Source organism: Halichoeres trimaculatus, unplaced genomic scaffold (assembly GCF_033239565.1).
Source record: "Halichoeres trimaculatus isolate MK-OKI-2021-1 unplaced genomic scaffold, fHalTri1.1 fHalTri1_scaffold_18, whole genome shotgun sequence".
In the NCBI taxonomy this organism is placed as follows: domain Eukaryota; kingdom Metazoa; phylum Chordata; class Actinopteri; order Labriformes; family Labridae; genus Halichoeres; species Halichoeres trimaculatus.
Genome location: NW_027437196.1, coordinates 18,510,337 through 18,531,439, shown reverse-complemented (window position 1 = coordinate 18,531,439; position 21,103 = coordinate 18,510,337). Strand labels below are relative to the sequence as shown.

Here is a 21,103-nt window from a genome sequence, read left to right as displayed (position 1 = left end):
AGAATCGCAGACCGCTTAATTCTTGATGGCTTTAAGTGCAGCTCATTGTTCATTATGTGGTCTCTGGGAAGTTGGATTTTAGATTTCTTGTAGCCTAAACTGTGTTCTCTATGTCCACTTAAGCCTGTTGCATTGATTAAATAGCATAAGAAGGAAAAAAAATTGTTGGTGTTGTGCATAAAGTTTGCGGGAGAACGTGACTGTGTGTGTGTTCATTCATGCTGGTTTGCTGTAGTGTCTGTGCGTGTCTCTGTTGATGTGCATTTGTGCATTTATGCTGGTTGTTGCTGTATTGTCTGCATGCCAGCTGTGTGCTTTCAATGCATTTAAATAACAATGTGCTTAAACACTTATTTCAGCTGCTTTATCAAATTGGCAGTCATGTACATTTTAAGCACCCACCAGCACAAACATAATTCAGCGCCTATGCTTGTACCCATGACTTAATCAAAACCTTCCTGATATTCTGCACAGCAGTTCATCCTTTATTGTTATAAAATGTGTGTGCAACAATTTCCTGCACATACACTCTTGTAGAGCTGTAGCTTTTAGATGCAGGTGTTTGTGCTTGTATTGTATGTCTTTATGCAGGAAAAGAGCTCTTGTCCTTGATCCCTTTAACAGCATTTGTTCATCTATATACACACACTTTCACACCAACTCCTCAGAGGGCTGAGACTGTTGAGGAGAAATAAAACAAAAAAAACTCCATGTCCACTTGGCAGTCTCCCTTTGAGCTGTGCACTCAATCAACCACCAGCAGCCTCTGGATTAAACCTCATCCCACTCGCTGTGCAGAGCTCCTCTCAAGCTGTTTCCAATGGTTATCTCACGCCATTCAATGTCTCTCAAAAGCATTTCAAATCCATTTGGAAGACGTGACAAACAGGGTTTTGTACGTACTCACATAATTTTGTATATGAGGTAATCCACTGTGTGCATGAGAAAGTGTGTGTGCAATCACTTTGCCCAGACAAAAGCTCCAGTTGCTCTCATCATTGTTCCATTTCATTCAAAAATGGAATACCAGTTTGAACTGCTGCGGTTTGCCAAAACACCTAAAACCCTCAATTGTGTCAACTCATATGCATATTTGCATACTTTCAGCTGTGAGTGGCCTCGGTCAAACCTCTTCGACTACCTACCTGAAGCTTCTTGCAATTCAGTCCTAGATAAGTCATTGGACAGACTTTGACCCCGTGTAGCATTTGTTGCATAGCAATTTGTACTTCAGAGCACAAGTAACAAGCTTAATTCCAGGTGTGAACACTCACATGGGACCATTAGTCATAACATATCATTATGGAATGGCCCATTTGACCGTAGCATTAGCCACATGCACGACTGCCAAAATTTGGCCAATTTACTAATTGCACCATGAAAGCAAAGCAGGTGCAGAACACATATCAGCCATCACTACCTATTTCTGTGGGAGTCTCCCACTTTTTAACCCATTCCCCTGCTGTACTCCTGATTTGTAATTTGTCCCAGTTTTTCAGGCCAGTACCAATAAAAAGGCTCATTCAAAACTATTATGTTGGGTATGTGTTCTCTGACCTGGCAACCCAACTTGGCAGCAACAAGCATGGGCAGATTTCAGCATGGAACACCAAGGTAAAAATGAAAACATGTGCTGGTGGGTGAGCAGCGAGTTTTCCACTTTGTTAAAGTCTGATGTTAGCAGGTATGACAGTGTCATATGTCTGGGGAACTTCCTGGACAACCCCAATAAATTCAAAAAGCGCATGCGCACCGCATAAACACAGCCAGCGGTTAATGTCATCATTGAGAAAAAGGCAAGATAAACTAATTATTTTGCAGAAGAAATTGACATCTTATTAAAAGAATATAGACTGCACACATGTCTGTTCTCTCTAAATTTATTTTCTTTAACAGTAATGTATGAGCTTGACGGCCCTCATCTTGCCTAACACATGCAGTAAGGTGGTAAGGTGCGCTAGTACCTTTAAAGGTCCCATATTATGCAAAAATCACTTTATTAAGTCTTTTAGTGAAATTTGTGGGTCTTTGGCTTTCCTCTCAGCCCACAAAATGTGACATTAAATGACAAAACCTTTACTTAATAGTGCTTGTGAATGTAAAATCCTGACCTAAAACAAGCTGTTTGGATTTTGGGATTTGCGGACGTCAGCGATTCCCTTTTTTGACCAATCAGGAGCAAGTCCGACCTGGTTGGTCTACCACCCACTCCCCTCCCCACTGCCATCACTGCTCTGTTTTTGGCTGTAAACAGCCACATAGGACAGTACATCAGAGGGCTAGCGAATAGACTGGTCCTGAAGCCAGGCGCATTACCATCCATCTGCCAACAAACCTCGGACCCTGGAAATGTGAGTATTTTAAATGCTATGTGCTGTGGAGCAGATGTAAGAGCTTTTCCTCAGTGTCTCCCCTGTCTCTGTGTTAGCTTCAGAATGCTAACTTTAGCTACGGTTAGCCTGTTGTTTTAGCCTGTAATGTTACGGTAAACAAGTTTCGCTGTTTTCTAAACATTGTGCACTCGCAGCTCGTGGCGCCGCTCTCAGTGACGCTGAAGAGCGGGACGGTATCAGTGGTGGCTCATTTACATATGAAGGCCACGCCCACTAAATCAGAGCATTCTGAACAGAGGGGCTATGAGAGCCTGGAAACAATGCTGCTGTGCTTGATTTATTGGCAATTTGGACCTAAACATGCTACTACCATTTAATGAAGCCATCAATGATTCATATTAACCTGCAGAAAAGGAGCATAATATGGGACCTTTAAAGGTGGGGTCTGACGCCATTACATTTAATGCTCTGTTGTGTCGTCAGCCTTGCTCATGCATACCGCCTCGTCTCCCTATTTTCAAGAATCACATGAAGTAACAAAATACCAGCTTGACTGATTTAATATTTCTCCGCTGTGTCCCAGTTTTGACTTTTAGTTCTCATATTATTGCAACATGTGTTGACATTTCAATGCATTAGAGCTGGAAAAAAAGACAGGATAGGTCTTCTTGGATGTCCATTATCAGTAAGGAACACTGAACATCAAATTTTTATCTGGGTCAATCCCATGCTGAGGAAGACAAATGTGAGACTAAGTAATGGATACAATCAGTAAGTAGTTTATAACACTGTTTTATGGCAATACAGGAAATGATGGATGGTATGATTAGCTCTGTAAGTCCATTCACAGCCTGATGTAATGTAGGATCAATGCCCTCACATGCTGTTATCAAGAGCAGTTATCAGAGTATATTATTGCAGTGCAGTCATGGATCAGTAATGGACCTGTGTGTTAGTAACACTGACCTTTTAGTCCTGTAGTCTCATCACACTGATGAAAAACTTCAATCTACTTTGTCATCATTCTATTGACACTCAAACACAGAGGCTACATATTATCAATATGTATTATATCATTACTTCAGTCTGCCATCACATGCTCTACCACTCACAGTGTGTTTGTGTGTCAGAGAGAGCGTAACCTTTCTTTGGCGTTTGTAACAAAGGGTTTGTCATCATTTTAAGGTTATTTGTTTGTTTGTTTTTTGTTTTTGTTTTTTTAGCTCTAAAGTCTGAGGTTCTGTTTTAATTTGCATCACTAGCAGGGAAGTCTGATTTCAACTGGTCACTTGAGACCCATGATTGTCGCAGAGGTGTAAACACTTGTACTCAGAGGTGGTCACTTGTGATCCAAATTACTCAGTTGGAATGTTAATGGTTGATATAAACAGCCTCTTTGATCCAGCATTTCTATTCTAAAGCCGTTCATCTGTATTATTTGTTTTTGTCCAACTCCCTCTCACAGGATCTCCGATCAGCTTGCAGTGGGTCTTGCCTGGGTGTTTTTCTTTGATGCAAAAATAAAGACACAGTCTGGCATAAATAAACATTTGAAAGGTAATATCCAGAGTAAATTTGTTTTCATAAACCACCCTGGCTACCTCAGCGCACTGATAGATCAGCTCAGGAAGTGCCATGGGAGGGGGGTCTGTGCTACACAAATTGTTATGTGTAATAACTCAACCACAAATATCTGGGAAAGAAAGTCTCGCTCAGGTCACTAATGGCTTGGTGTTTGCAGTGAGGGGGCAGCTGTGGATTGGTGGTAGGGTCGATTGTCTCTCAGTTGTTTGGTTAGGGCCCTGCTGTTATTGTGCTAAAGGCTTCTTAGGCACGACACTTAACCCCAAACTGCCTCCTTTGGTGTGCCCTCTGGGTGTGAATCGAGCTCTACACCGCAGGCTGTGCCCTCCTAACATGGCGTGATGAAAAAGTGCTTTGAGAGAGTGATGTATAAACAGTTCATTTGTGAAGAAAGAAAGGGAAAAATTCTACTTTGCCAATAGTAAAGAGTATCTGCTGATTGTATTAGTGTCCTAGTTAGTTTGCCGTAACACAGTCACATTTCAGTAGCTGTTAGTTCAAATGTGTATGAATGACGGCGTCAAAATTGAATGTGACAGAGAGAGCTAAGAGAAATGGCCCAGTACCACTAAAATATTGAAATTTATTTTTTAAGAGGGAAGTATCGTTAAATAAAAAAAAGGGTTTGGAATGAATGAGACAAATCTTGATTGTATCTAACTAAGGTCTTAGAATCCTGAACAGTGGACTGTCTTTCTATAGAGAAGATATTTTGTAAAGTTAGTATTAGTTCTTATATGATCTGACTTCAATCAAACTAATTTCACTGCCTCTCTTCCCATCAGTAACCTATTGTACTGAGCTCTCATACAAGGCTGAAGCACAACCATCATGATGACTGAATTATCATAATTTCTTTTTTTCATGTTTCCTCTGACTGGGTTTTTGACACAGCATCTTCATTGGGCTTGATGTTATTGCTTTTATTTCACTTTTGAAATATTGTTCTGAGCTATTTTACCTGTTCTTCAGTTTCCATGATTTAGTTTTTGAGGCCTGTATATTCTAATGGAGATTGTCCGGGCTGTAGAAGTGCATTTGCAATCTTTGTCACCATAATTCAGCATATTCTGACACATGAAACTAGAAGAGAGCTCTAAAGAGCCTGCGTCTCAAATTCAAAAGGGGAAACCTCTTTTTTTCTCTCAACATTCTCATGGTGTCTATTGATGAGGACTTGAAAGAGTTTGCTCTTGAGTTTTTTCAGTGTAATCTTTTTGCACATTTGCATTTCACAAACTCAATTCACCTTCACTGCTCTGCGTAGGCAGCTGAAGTCTTAGATATCAAAAACTCAAAATAGAATCTCCTGCTGTGCTTCCTGCAAAATGAGTTTAGTTGTTTGTTTATCCTGAAATAATTCATTTCTCTTGACCTTTTTCTCATTTTGTCATTATTTTTTACCAGTGCAGCTGTAGACTTGCCCTTTTGGTCAAATTTATTATTTTCATACTCACAAAGGTGTTTATAGGACTGTAGTGTGAGTACCTCTGATGCTACACAGGATGATGAATGATGCTGTCAGAGCACTTCTCCACACAGTGAAGTTAGGGATCAAACTACAGGAGCTGGTAGAGGGAAGGAGAGCAGAGAAAGGCCAAAAGTTGGAAAGATTAGAACAAATGGAATGTAGAAGTGGCGAGCAATGAGAGGGAGCTGCTAACAGGATCTCATAGAGAAGAGAGCTGAGACACAGAGAGTAATGAAGGTGTTTGTGCTGCTCTCCAGGGTTGTTTTCTATCTTGGTATCTGTTCCGGAGGGTTAAAGTGACACAAGGCCACAATGTTCAGGCCTCAGTGTACCTCAGCTCAATTTCAGACCTCTCACCTTAATCATTATCTCTTCACTGTGTGTGCATGTGTGCTTCAGAGCGTGTGCAGGCCTCTGTGTACACACGTCAATCTTTGTCTTTTTGTCTGTTCATGTGTATGTCTGGATGAATTGTCTTAATGTGAGCTTGTATATAGGTCTGCATTTGCATGAAAAGGTGTGTGCTCTTACTTGAGCACATAAAAAGCAAAGGTGTTTCACTCGATCAATCTCTGAAATCACAGCCAGCATGTGGGAGATTCATCTGAAAATGTGACTGTGCTGGTGTCAGGGCACCAGGTGTTTCCATTATGGCTGTGTGTTCGTGTCTCAATGTGTGTATTCTCATGTATGTTTGACTGTTTCTGTATGCACAGATAATGTGTGTTCCAAGCAGTAAATGATAATGATGGATACATATGTTGTCTAATCCCATCCACACATATGCACACATATGACACATGGTGTTATCAGACCAGGCATGAGGTTTCCTGCAGAGGGGTTTCCATATCCTTTGCGCAGGGGCTGTGTACCTCTCTGCTGGTTGTTGGTTTACTGCCAAGCCAGATAAAACCTGCTGGCTCATCACTGTACACACTTCTTGAATAATTCTGTGGGGTGTGTGTGTGTGTGTGTGTGTGTGTGTGTGTGTGTGTGTGTGTGTGTGTGTGTGTGTGTGTGTGTGTGTGTGTGTGTGTGTGTGTGTGTGTGTGTTTAATGTTCTTCCTTTCCACTAAGCATTAACTTGAGTTTATATGAATAAAGATTAAGAATGTGTTCATAAATGTGTTTGTTTCCATATTTATTTGTATAATAATAATAAGTTTGTGTGCACAGACCATCTGGTGATGACCCTTTGTTGCTAGTGCCTCCTTCACTAACCACGCACACACACACAAACACATAAACGAGCTGACACATAGACACGGTCAGACACTTGTGCGGTGCTACCACACACCAGCTGTTGGATACAAAGTCATTTGTTCCTTGAGCAACATTAGAGAGCCATCTGTCTGGCTCTCACTCATGTTCATATCCTTACTGGACATGTTGCAGGAATCTTTCAACAACTAAAACTGCAGAAAGTGACTAATGGGATTTGCTCAGTCACTCTGAACTGACTTCCTAAGGACATTGTTGCAACCTTGAAAATGAGAATTACTGTCAAATGATGAATGTCTAACTATTGTAGTATCTTTTTAGAGGGAGAAACCTCTGAAAAATGAGTTCCAATTTGCCTTTTTAATGACTTCCGAGCCAGTTCCTGCAGAAAGCAGGAAGCTTGTTAGTGAACTTTTTCTCTCCTGTTTGTGGGTGCTTCAAATAAAAATACACAAATGTGTTGTTTACCATTGATATAAAGACACAGTACCCCAAAGGTTGTTTTAGCTGTAATTATATATACTTAAGTTTTTTGTATACTTTTTAAAGTCATCTAACCACTAATTACACACAGATCTGAGTCCTAAAAGCAAAGCTTAACTTGTATACCTTGACTTCAGAACAGCAGTGACCACAGGCAGAACACCATGAGCTTTGTTTATTTTCTTGCAGCTTCCAAGCAAAACTGTGTTTGACTGGAAAAATGCAACTCTCATTCCCTGGGCTTTAAAATTTTTATCTTTTTTTTCTTTCCTGGGCTTTTTATGCCTTAATTAAACAGCGACAGTAGACTTAACTCAGGAAACGAGGGAGAGAGCCACGCAACAAAGATCCTCTGCTCAAGTTGAAGCAAGGACATTGCGTTTCATGGTCGGCATTCTGTGTCTTTCTGTACTTTTAATGATGCTGGCCCAGCAGTTCTCTAATAAATATTTTAATTTGTTTTTAATTTGTTTTCCTGAAAGAGGGTTCATGCTACAGCATTGCCACACGTCTTTCCCTTTGCAAAATTTCTCATAAGGATTAACCAAAATTTGGCTATTATGTTAGAGAAAGACAGAATAACCAAGTATTCTCATTAAGGACTTAACAGTACCATTACCAGGATTAAAACACAATGTATTTTTTAAAAATTCTGAGGTAAGTGTGTGAATGGTTTGGTGACTTTTCTGTGACTTAACTGCAGCTAAAATAACAACTGATTAATTCTGAATGGGATGCTTAATCAAGTTCTGTGTCTTTTTGCTCAGTAGGTAATTAATTAACGATGCAGGCTAATGAGTTAGACTTGAATTAATGAGGAGTGACATCAGATAGGTTGAAGTGTAAGCCTGTAATGGACTCGTTAAACAGTAGAGATTACCACTTAAATTAAAGGACATTTACACACACTCACAAACACACTCATACATACAAAAAAAGAATGGAGGTGCCCTCCATTTAAAGTTCATGCACACTTGTATTAATTTAAAATTACTTCCTGTACTCAGCCTCCATCTATATTAAATGTGCCATTTTAGCTCCTCTCTATTCGAGTGACAACCATATGCACAGATTATGTTGCCTGAGTCAATGGATTCAGCATTTTTGAGTGACAAACTATTTAAACAAACAAGCTATTATGATCTCAATATTTAATCTTTCAACACGGCAAGATGTGAGAATGCCTGAGGGTGCATCCCAACCCCCCTCCAAAAGTTAGCAGACTACCCTCTTCAAAAGAAATCCTCTGTGTAAGAAAACCTCACAGAGCTAGTCGGTAACTTACACAGAAGGAAAGGCGTGTGCGGAAAGGCACAATATTTCATGCTTCATTACAGAGCCACTAGACTGAGAATCACACGTGCTTGGGCACTGAGCACACACAGCGCACAGATACAAACACATGCACTTTCTCTCTAACAGGAACAGAAACGCACTGAGTGCTCCACTCCACACTGCTGTGTCCAGACAAACACAAGTTATTAAACACATCATAACAAGCAACCAGCATAGCTGTGAGGCCGAAACATAACAGAGGACCCCCAGCATTTTTTTTTTAAATGTCATGTCATCTTTGTGTGAATGAATGCACAGGGATTTGAATGGGAGTTCAGGAAGCAACTCTGTGAAATATAATAATTAAAAAAAAATAGCTTCACAACTCTCTTCTGTGAAATCCTGAACCTTTGTCATGACGTAGTTCAACCCCATTTAGACCCACAAGGTCTCATTTCTTCTGAGCACCCACAATATCTTCTATTGTGTTCAATACAGCAGGATGTATCATCTGCCTTCTTCTAATCTAATCATTGACTGTATATAAAGATAGATGACACGTCCTCACCTCCTCCCACTGTAAAACACTGCTGATAAAAGTATTAGAGGCTCTGATATCTTGTTCATTTGGAATCTGCACTGAAGGGATCGACACTCAAAGCAGAGTTATTGTTGTCTCAGCCTTTCCTCTAACTGAAACGTGTTTAACAAACAGTTAAAACAAGTCATGGCGTGACAGCTTCTTGTGCCATTTTGAGGCAGACTCTCACAGTTATAGACACTCACTGACTCTTATGTCTAGGTTTGTCACATTATCAGTCACTGTTTCTATTTTCTAGTAAACACATTTGACAATAGGGCTGTTTGTCATTAAATCTTACCCCATTTTTATCAATTAATAAAGTATTTTTCTTTAAAAAAAAATTAGACATTAACCAACATGCTAAAAGACAGGAACAATTTCTGAGAAAAAAAAATGAGTGTATCTTAATTCTTAAATTTAACTCATCTTCAAAGATTGGGTATATGACTCATACTGCAGGCTGTCAGCTTGGGGAGCTCTGCTTGTTTGGCTTCACTTTGTGAGGGCTGTAATGTCGACTGCACAGTCTTTGTATCCAATGTGGAACATGAAGGATGTTTCTGTGACTACGTTTAAAATAATTCATTGGTTAAAAAATGTAGAATTCAAACTGTTTCATATGAGGCTCAATACCTGGTGTTGGAAATGAGGTGAGGTGTACAACACACATCTTAGTGTCAATTCTACTGTTTTTCCACACTTCAATATCTGTTAGAAAGAACAGGGTACAATGCGACTGTAAACTCAGCTACTCTTCCCACACTGCCTTGCGGGGTACCTTTTAACTGAGCGCTCAGTCATTTTCTCACACTGCTATCCTGACAGGGTACTCTTCACTGTAGGTTCAGCCATTTTTCCCATGCTGCTGCCTTGCAAACCATGAAGGGTACTTTACAGATATAGTTTGTCACTCAAAGTGATGTCTTAATATTGACTTTCCCAAATACTTAAATTACTTCTTGTTGGAGATGTGATGCTATCTACCTGACCCAAATACCTTAAAATTATTAATCTGACTCCATTCTCCTCTCACCTCTTTCCACGTAGTTGGTTGATGGGGAAGGATCAGGAGGCGTCCTGGTTCTCAGTTGAACACAAATTTGTTGACAATAGGTCAAGAATATGCATTTACAGTGATCTCTGGTGAAGCCTCATTTCCTTGTCTACTTGTTGCACAGACAGTTCATGAGACTGACCCGCTCTCTGTCTCAGCACCAATATATAGTCACTAACAGAGTTTCTCTAAGAAATGTAGGTTGAGTCATCTTATTATTGGCTCTCCAGGTGTTGTTTTCCTCTTATTGGCTGCTGGCTGTCCTCTGTCTCTGTCTGTGACTGGCATTCATCAAGTGGGTGATCACCCCGCCTTCACATATCTGTAGAGAAACTTTTACACACACACATTCCTATGTTCTCTCCATTTATCTTAATTGTGTTAACTGAAACATATTCCTACCCTCTGTAATAATAAATTACTAACTTGAATTATAGAATGTACACACACACAGTTGATTCTTTTTATTACTGGGCATAAACATAAACTTCACTCGTAGTCACTCCCTACTCTGGGTGCTCCATAAAACCCCAGGAGCCCCCAGCCCCCTCAAGTGCCTTGCAATGCATACCGCCACAATGAGCGCATCTGTACAACCAGGTTAGTAGAGCACATTTGTATAATATTGCTAGTAAAAGCATGCATACATAAGCTATATATTCTTTCACCGGTCTGCTGGATTGAGCTCCTGTGTTGTTTAGCCGCTCTGCCCTGGAAACAATTTCTGTGTATTTCTTCTTTGTCACCACTGCTTCCAAGGTTGTAGTATTGATGCAGTAGTTTGTTCTAATTGTTTTAGTATTCTAACACCTGTTGTGTTTCACAAATGCTCTAATGGGTATTGTGAATACAATGCTATTGGCCAGGACAGACAAACACACTAAATACTTCACTATGTTTTCTTGTCCCCAAAACAGAAGTGATCCACATTTAAGTTTTGTCTTTGACTCTATTTGATGAAAAAGACTTACGACAAAGAAACCAAAGCTTAGTTCATTTTGTTCCGTTGGTAAAAGCCTTCGAGCCTGAATGTGTTTTCTCAGTTCTGAGGTAAAGAATAAAAGTAATTTTAGACACATCTTCTGTCATGAAAGTGGAAGTTCTCTCAGTGAAGCCTTTATGTTGCACTGCCAGGCACCCTCACCTCCACCCAGGTTAAGGTAGTAGATGAAACACTTGATGAGATTCTCAGTGGAAGTCGGCATATTCAAGGCTGAACATTAAAGCAATAAAAAAACACCCTCACTCTCTCTTTCATGCACCCACCCCCTGTCTCCGGTGCTTAAACATTAGTCAAGGTGAAGTGTTTTCACTGTTGTGATGCTTTGTATCGACTCGACAGAGAATTGTGACTCTGCTAAGCGGGTTTTCCATCCAGTGCGTGTTTGCCCATTAGCATTCAAAGTGGGTGAAAATGACTTGACCTTCTCTCGGAAGCGGGGAGCCGTGAACGTGAAGTTTTAATTGAGTTCTTGTGTGTGTCGTCGTCTCCCCCCGCTTCTTTTCTCTTTCACATCAGTACAATAAATGATTGACCTCATCTCATAGTGGTAAAACAGCTGTGATCTCTTCATTATGCCAGCATGATGGATGAACTTCTTCAGTCGTACCATCTCTTTGTATCCTCACTCTCACCTCTATTGTCTTGCTTGTCAACTGTTTTGACATTTCACCTTTAAGCAAAGATTTTTGAAGACTGGTTACCAAACTTCTATAATTAGTTTGATGAGCTTTTGATCTCCTGCTTTTGGTTTCACCAGATGACTTCCCCCTTGCCACCATTGACAAGATGCTTAATTAGGGAGTCATGGAGTATTGTTCTCAAGTAAATTTTATTGTAAAAGAAACTGCCAATGAATTGAGTATAATAGAAAATCAAATGAGTTTCCATATCAGGTGGCATCTCAGGTCTTGAGAACTGAAACCGGTGTAAAAGTGCAAAACTGTCAGTGAGTCTTTGAGGTTAACTCCAAAAGCAAACGAGCGCTTGCAAACACATATGAAAGGTATAATGTGGCATGTGTGGGTGTGGTGGCCCTGAGAAGGAAATTGATGGAAAAGAATTGAAGGGATTTAATAATTTAGTTTTATAAAGTTTATGTTTTAGAAGTGAATACTTGTGTAAAGTCAACTCTCTCTATAACAAATCTGCTTCATGTATGGTCATGAATCATGAATAGAATAGAATAGAATAGAATAGGATAGAATAGAATAGAATAGAATAGAATAGAAAATACTTTATTTATCCCCGATGGGAAATTCAGGAGTCACAGCAGCAATCAAGAAAACAAAAGTAAGAAAGTCTATAGAAAGTGCAAAAAGGTCCATAAGAAAATAGATGACGACATCCTGTCCACCACTCTCCAGCCCAACCAGCCTCCACCTCCACAGGGTCCAGGACTGAGCTTCTTCAGAAGTCTGTTCAGTCTCTGTCTCCTGGATCCTGTCTGTTCACAACAGGTGAAGCTCCTCCAATGTGGCGCCGACGTCCGATGTCAGCTCCGTCAGCCACGTCCGTGAACAGCACGATGCCACTCTGCCCTCCGGCAGCCCCTCTGCCACTGGGCTTGCACTGCTAGCTCATCCATCCCATCGGAGATAGATCTCATGTTCCCAACAACAATGGATTTAAATTATAATGACATATCCTGTCTATTTGTTTCAATGTAGAATATAAGCTGATAAATTTGCTTAAAACTGTTGTCAGGAACTTTTGGTGTGTGTTCATTTTGGCACCCTCTGTGGATAGAGCAGAACCTCTTTCCTGTGCATTTGTCCATAATGGTTCTGGGAAAAAAATACATCAAAGTCTTACGTCTAATGTCTTACAAAATCAACTGTGTCTCTCATTAATAATCTTTGCAAAAAAGTGTGAATAGCTATTGTTGTACCATTTTGTCTGGTGGCTTTAAATACAATCCCTAAGATCTGTATGTTGAATGCATTTTCCATGAGCGCTCTGGTAATGGGCACGCCTTTGCTACGTTCCTCAAACTCACACACCCTCCAGTCAATCTCTTGGAAATGGCGGTTTTGAGGACAATCAGTTTTGTTTTTGCAGTTTGCATTTTTCAGACAGTCTTTTTGGACATGCAGTCTTTGGTTATTATACTCCAAAACTCTATATTTTTAGGCTGCCTGACACTTCTTCAAGGTCTCTGCACCATCACTGTCTTAAAATTAGCATCATAACTCCGCCTGCGCTGTTCGTTAACTTGCCCAACTTTTGGTCCGCTTTGTTCCGGACAATCACTGCGCCTCTCCACTTTTCATTTCCTGTCCATAGCTCCTGTCACTGTGTCTCTGCTGTGATTGACAGATCACTGCAGCCACCTCAGGTCACTGGCTTTACAAAAAGCTGGCACACGCTGCTGTTGCAGACGTGAAGTGATCCTAGAAAATTATATGCATATGTCAATGGTTAGACACCGATCATAAGACCCCCCCCCCCCCCCCCCCTTCATATTATTTGCAACAAAAAAAAACTTGACTTATATTTGGTTATATTTGGCTTTGATTGTTATTGTAGCTCATTAAAACACACTAACTGATTTTGTACCTTTTAACTGCAGTCTCACAGCATCCCAACTTAATTTATAATTGTTTACAGGGATGAAAGCATTGTCACCCTCATAAATGACCTGCGTGTTTTTACTTCATGTAACTTGTGCTGTTAATTGATGATGGTTTACAATACAGCTGCAAGAGTCAGGCCTTTTTATCTGCAAAGCCGTTAAGAGTTATAGGGTTGTCAAGTCTTGTAGTTAATTCATGTGTTGGCTGGAAGTGTCAGCTACAAGTGTGCTTTTGTCATCTTCAGTGCTTAACATGCACTGAGCTCCAACAGTAGAAGTATAAATACTCAGTCCAGCTTGTGCTTCACACCTCAGTTTCATATTTATTTTATTGACACAGACAAATGAGTCAACGTCTGGTACTGAGTGTATCACAGACAGTCGCTTCTAGAAACCCAAACACATCCAACCTGTACCTCCAGTTCATTTAAAATCCCATTTACTTTCTCTCTGCAGCATATTGGCAAAGCTGCTAATATTAAATGCAACAATATTTTCATATTATCAAAGCAGAGCTGCTGTGCTGCTGTGAAGTTCAGGCACCAACTGTCTGACTTAAGCAGCTTTTTTTTTTTTTTTGGCTTCTCTCTCTTTTTTTTTTTTTTGGATGCAAGTCAAGTGCTTTAGATTGAAGCGAGCCTTCGGGGCATGGATTGAGATGTATCCAGAATTTTAATGCTCCTCTTTCAATTGTTTAGTTTGGGGAGAGCTGCCAGGTTTCCCTGTCTCTCTCCGCCTCTGCCCCCATCTCTCTCACACCTCTCGTTACCAGCTGCTTTCCCCGCTTTTATCTGTCTTCCTGTCTTATCTCCCTTCTTCACAAATTCTTTTCTTTCCCCATTTATCTTTCACTTTCTATTCGACAAAACACACAGACACACAGCACACTCACTCTGACCAGTGTTCTTTGTGTGTATGTTGCAGGAATGTTAGCTCAGCAGGTGAGGAGGCGAGACGAAGGATGAGGGAGTGTGACGGCTTGACAGATGCTCTGCTCTACGTCATCCAGACATCTCTGGGCAGCAGCGAGATCGACAGCAAGGTTTGTGTGTATGTGTGCTTGGGTGGGTGGGTGGGCGAATATCTTGGCTTGTGTTTATGAAATTTACTTGACTGTCTGCATAATTCCATTCATATTCTCATTTGTTTTTGGTCACCATCCATTGTAGCACATATTGAAACTTAGCAACAGACCCTGTGGCTCCTGAGAAAAGTATCAGAATGTCACAGGTGTTCCAGCCCTCCTTTAATCAGTATGAGGGGGAAAAGCTCTCCCTGATGTCCAATTATTGATATACCTTCATTTCTCAATGAAAAAAAAAAGGAAGAATGGTACATACACCGGAAAAAAACACTCTGAATCATACATACATCTGTATCAACACAACACCATCACTGTTTTATCCTTGCAGTATTACTAATACATTGTGTAAGAGTTTAATAAACAAAAACTATGAGACCAAAGAAGTGGATAAAGGCAGAAAATAAACTGTTTGATAATACTTAATAGTAGCTAAATGTGAAAGCAATGTGCTAGCCATCTTTAAAACCCAAAAAAAGAAATAAAGAAAGAAAAGGTTCTCTAGCTCTTTATACTGACATGAAAGAAAAGGTGGAGGTTACACTCCAGTCAGCAGAGTGTGGTCTCACCTGTTATGACTGAACCTCTTGAGTCCTCAGAGATAATTACTGCCCATTTTTTAGAAAAGAAGTGGGAAATGCATTTCTTTGTGCAACACACTGGGGTGGTGCACAAGAAATACAGCAGCGGTGATATGGAGGAAGTATTAAAGGTTAGAGAGGATCAGAAGCTGACAGAAATAGACCCAGCTGTAGTTCATGGCATCACTGTAAGTTATGAGTGTAGCTGTTAAAGGCATCATCACAAAGGTTAACATAAACACAAGTTTGCCATGTTTCAGTGTTGAGGAATAAAATTTGAACAGGTGGACAAACATCTGCTGGTTGTGCCTGTCATTCACTAAAATGTGTTTGATTATGCAGACAGTTGAAGAACTTACTGTAACAGAAAAGAGATAACAATTATTTTATTAGCAACTGTGATGCAGTTACTAGATTAACACCCTATCTGGACCCCTTATCTGTAAAAATTGCACTAACTACTTATGTTGTGGGTTTGATGGATTATTTCTTTTGTATAACTACACTTTGGAGGGCTGGGAGGATATGCTTTGCAATTCTTTTTGAAAGTTTTGGGGGCGCTGCTTTGATTTAAATTGCGATTCTTCAGTCTTTCAGATTTTTGAGATTTTTAATTCACTTTTTTGAATACCAGACCATGTGAAAAGTTGAATGATGAAGCTAACGTCTACAGACTATTCCAGGAGCCACACTTTCCCCAAAAGATGCACATATCGAGCCAGCAAGAAACATTTCCCCCCCCTCTGGAGAAAAGTGGTAACCAACTTATAAACAAAGACTGTAATAAAGGATTTGAATTTGAACAAAAAAACAAATTCCAGAACCCCAATTTTAATATTGTAAATCAAAAAACTTCAAAACATATGTGAGTCAGTTTTTTCTCCCACCCCTCGCCCTTTGTTTTGACAAGAAATTGTTTCGAGTCTAGATATGAGAGTGGCTGCTCTTTCCCAGGATCATGAATGTAATGCCTTTTCCTTTTCTCACTTTGGTGAGAATGGGGGTTGGGAGAAGGCTGGATAGAGGGTTGGTCACACTAGACGAAAAAGTAATGAATATAACATATAGTATTTTTCCATTTGAAAGTATAAATTAAAATGGAGGGCTCCAAAAGAGAAAATGTCTAAAAAACAAACTTAACAACCAAAAAAATGACTGCCTGAAGCCACTAGACAGAAGTGCAGCAGTACGAACTCAATCAACTTGTTTTATTTGGGGCAAAGTCTGATAATTGCATCCTCTGTTTCCTGCTAATGGTCAAAGTTGAGTGGGTTTATGTTCACTTTGTGTGGAGATGTTCATGTTAGCGTGGAGTCTATATGCCTGTTTATGATGGTGTGTGGGGGGCCAGTCAATACTACATAAACAGTGTTATGGATGACTGACTTCTCAAGGTCTCCCCCTCGCCCAGCCTCTCTAAATGACCGTCCTTAATCACTGTTAAGCCGCCTGCTCCCCTTCACCATCTCACTGCAGTCACTTGAGACGTACTGCCGTTGCCACGGTAACGTGGATTGATTGGCAGGTGAAGTGGTCATCGTTGAAACAGCAACACACATTAGCCACATGCTCAGTTTATACTCTGCTTGCTTTTTCATCTTCTGTTTGCACACCTGCTTTTCCCAGACTTTCTTCTCCTCGCTCTGTCTACTCTTCTTCCAGTTTGGCTGGCAGACTGATCTGGTTTCTCATTAAAATAATTGCTAGGAAAGCATCTCATGAATCTCTTTCACACATATACTCCTGATATTTTCAAGATCATATCAGGACAGTCAAGCCCTGATATTTTCACACATGTCCCTCACAGTGTTGACATTACCTGTGTCTTACACACTCTGAGATCTGAAAGTCCTCTATTTGGTTTAGCTGCAGTAGATTGGTTGTGAAGGTTGGGCAGTTGTCCTCAATAATGATGAAAGATCCTGAATTAATATTTCTAGGATATGTATAAGTAGGTGTGCTGTCAGGTGATAAAAAATTACCTCATTAATGACAGGCCCTGTGATCAATTAATGACATTGATCAATGAAACAAGAAGCATTGCATTACATGTAGACTTGCCTTGTTACTCCATGACTGGAAAATGACTATGATAATTTCTAGCTTTCACAGTTTTAATTTATTCCTCACCTCAATTGGTGGTCTCTATTTAGTTATCTTGTCTTCCTTCAACCTTCACTCACACTTGCAACTTGTCCTTCTATCCACCTCTGCTCTTCTGCAGCTACACAATGAAATTATTTGAACCACAAGCTCTGGGATTGGTCAACTGGGCAGCATCTTGTTAATCACATTTCCAGAATGATAATTATATTCAAATAAACCTTTTCTATACAGTCACTGTATGCGATGTTAAATGTAACTGTGCAGGACTGGAAACAGGAGATGGGGCTACCAGATCACACTGCACACAGTTGTTTCAGCAGTGATGTGGGCACATCAACATAAAAGTATGTGGTGCACATGTGAGCAGTGCTTACTGACTTAATGATCAGCAAAATATTTTACAGAGTTGAAATTGTTTTAAGGTTTTGAGCTGCTTGTAAGAGGTGATTTTTGTTGTATCAAAAGAATGTTGCTTTGAAAGACATTATCACTTCCAAGCTTTGTAAAAAAAAAAAAAAAGTGGGTACAGGTTGGCACAGTTTTGGTGTGCCCAGTATATTGAGGGTATGTGTATACATCACTACCTCTCTGGGGCACGCTCCTCTCACTTGGACTGTGTGGCAAAGGGAAGCTCACTCAACATTGCCAAGTGAGGCAGTAAACACAGTGAGATGGGGGAAAAATGTGGAATATGACATGCAATTCAGGATAATTGGGCTCAACATTGAGCCGCACAAGCTACCAAAGAAAAAGCTGCAGACACCCTCTGAAAAATATTGTGACCTGAAATTACGATTTGAACTGGATTGGTTTTAGCAGAGGACCCATGTGTGTCCCTAAACATGGTAGGCAATTTGCCCTGGAAGTTTTACTTTACAAATTGCAGATATGGTTGATTTGCTCGGGGTAAAAAAAAAAAAAAAAAACATCTTCACAGTTGTCCAGATGAAACTAATCTTGTGCAAATAGAGCGTCTGATGGAGCAACCACTGAACATTTTTGAAAAGCCCCAAATTACTGACTACTGCTTGTGAACTGTTCCCAGTTACATTCCTCTCATTCAAAGGAGAAGTTTGACACATTTTACAGATGTTTATATGTTTTACATTGTTTTTCCAGACCAAGGCTTTACTGTGCTTTTGGTGTTACTGTGTCTCGGCTATTTCCCCACACTGCTCTTATGTTCAAGGTTGGAAGGTGAGATATCAGGATATCTAGACTGACTTGACAGTTGTGTCAAAACTATTTAAATACCTCCAATAAAGAACCTCTTAAGAGTCTGCAGGATACCACTTTTATTTGTCAGGCCTCGTTTACTAACATTTCATTGTTTGTAAACCAAGTTTACAAAATGTTGTTTCTTCGAAATGCAGCCATCCACTTGCCTTTCTCTTCTTGGCTTTCAGCGGCCTGTAAAAAGGATAGCTCCGATTGCTTTTCAAACCCTTTCTTATAATCAGTCGCATAACAGCCCTTCCCTGTTTTTTGGTATTGTTCTTGAGTTTAGACTGTGTTTAAACCAACGCTGCCAGTTATCTCCCTCTTTCTGCCACTCAGTGGGCGTAGCTGCATAGACGTCCTCTTTCTGTGACGTCACGTGCATGCCCTCTGTAGAGGCTACAACCCTATGCTCTGTCTCATCCCCTCTCTCTGATGCACAGCTTTTCCTGCTCTTGCTGGTGGCTCATTTTACTTTTACCACAAATAAACATTTTCGGTGCTCTCCAAAGAGAGAGTTTTCAGCATTCATCCTCATGTAGAGCTGTTAAACTCATAACAAAAAAAGTGTACTCTTTTATCAATTGATTGAAAATGACCTGCATGATCTGGCACACCTTTTTGAAGGGAGTCAGAACGCATTGTGGAAATTACTACACAAAAATTAGAAGATTAAAATAGCCAACTGAGATGAGCTGTTAAGACTATAAAACAAAGAAAAAATGCTCTCTGGAGACACCTTCAAGCTGTCCACTCACCCACAGTGAATGCTCATGACCATTTTTTGCCACACTGACTCACCTCAACTCTCAGACACGTCACAAAGGGGCTGGATAAAGTCACAGGGTAGAGATTTTGGTGCATGTATTCACCCCCAGCACCCCCTTATTTTTTAAAATTTCCGCTTGATTGTAAAAACTATGGACTTGGCTCTTGGTGTATGTCAAAAAATATTTATTATTTTAAGTTCCTTTAAAAAAATAATAATAATAAAAAAAGTCAAAAAATCTGCCGGTTTATGCTCACCTACTTGTTTCTGGTTTGTATTCAGTGGTTCTCTCACAAAAATATCTTTTATTTTTTTTTCCTTAGGTTTTCTTCAGATTCTCTTTTTGATCGAAACATGTTAAACTGTCTCCATTTTCCCTTTCATGTTCACACATGGAGACGGGGTTGCAAATGATCAGAGAAATATCTTTCATATTTCATGTGACAATTATCTTTAACAGTCAATTTTCCCATTTAGCACAATCTACTGATTGCTGCTATTATGTCAGGAATATGTGCAGAGGCTTCAGAGACATTTAAACTGGTTTCACAGCATGGGCTGCCACACAGCTAAGAACCAATTAACTTCACTGATAAAGTAATTTAAAAATGACAGTCTGAGACCTGATACAGTGAATACTATTCTACTCAACCTATGAAATGCTGACATTTTATTGATATGTTATGGGGATATTCAGTAGCTTCACTTAAACACCTGCTTACCACTGCAGTGAGTCATTTCCTGTAAGTCCTTTACTGTGTAGTGTGTCCCAGGAGAGTGAAAGCTACTGTAGTTTAAAAACACAAGGTCACACAGAAAAAGAAATAGAAGGTGTTCCTGTACTCACTTTTTTTGTAGAAAGTTGAACAATTGTACTAGAAACTATCTCCTGTGAGGTTTTTGCTCAATAACTGGCCCTGACCTTTAACCTTTCTATGGAGACGATAAGTGAATGGATTGAATTTAAAACCAGAGTAAAGAACCTTTTAGTCCACCCACTGTGCAGTGAACACAGGGTAGTGAATAAATGCTAATAACAGATGGAAATTTGAAATGTCAAAGTATTGTGAATAAAATACAACTTCTCCTACATGATAAGTGAATAGAATTTCAGCCATGACTGCAGCTCGCTGGAGTGAGACATTGTTGTGTTTGCTGCATCTCTTTAGGCTGTTCAATTACGCTCCCAAGTTGTTTTTGCATAAACCAGCGGTCAGACAGAGAGAAGATTGATGATTTGTCTTTGCTGGTTTCCACTCTGGTGACTCGATGACTCCCCTCTTTCTCAGAGCTACCCAACACAAACATGTACCTGCAGGCGCACTCTCATTGGAGGTACACACTTAAGCACAGAAAACATACACTGTCACGCAGCCCTCGGCTGGAGAGTTTGCCTTTAAACTTGGTGGTTAATGGGGTGTGATGGGATATATCGGACTTGTCATTTTTCCTCATTTTCTTGAGTTTCCTCTAGTCTTGTTTCAAAGTCAGAGCTAACAAAACACAAAAGCATTATACCTGTGATATTATATTTCTTCCTTACTTATCCGGCTGTCTGTGTCTCTCACTCTGTCTGGCTGGTGGGTGTGAGTGGAGGGCCAATCTAGTTGAAGTGTGAGAGTGGGTGGTTTTTTATTAGCATGCTCTGATTCTGAGTTTGTGAGCTGTTTTTAAACGGCATGTTTCATTAAATGACATCAAACACCTCAACTTTTTCATCTGATTCTTTTCTTTCTCTGGTTTTTGGCGTCTCCTCCTCTTCACCCCAC

General features: G+C 40.1%; 1 protein-coding gene across 3 annotated transcripts in view; it reads left to right on the top strand.

The window, feature by feature from the left end:
• Positions 1–21,103, top strand: part of ctnnd2a (catenin (cadherin-associated protein), delta 2a) — a 338,809-nt gene that overhangs the window by 253,953 nt on the left and 63,753 nt on the right. For all 3 annotated transcript variants that reach the window (XM_074693201.1, XM_074693199.1, XM_074693200.1), the window contains one exon: positions 14,504–14,621. In XM_074693201.1, coding sequence (XP_074549302.1) covers positions 14,504–14,621 — 118 coding nt within the window. The remainder of the gene's footprint in view (positions 1–14,503; positions 14,622–21,103) is intronic.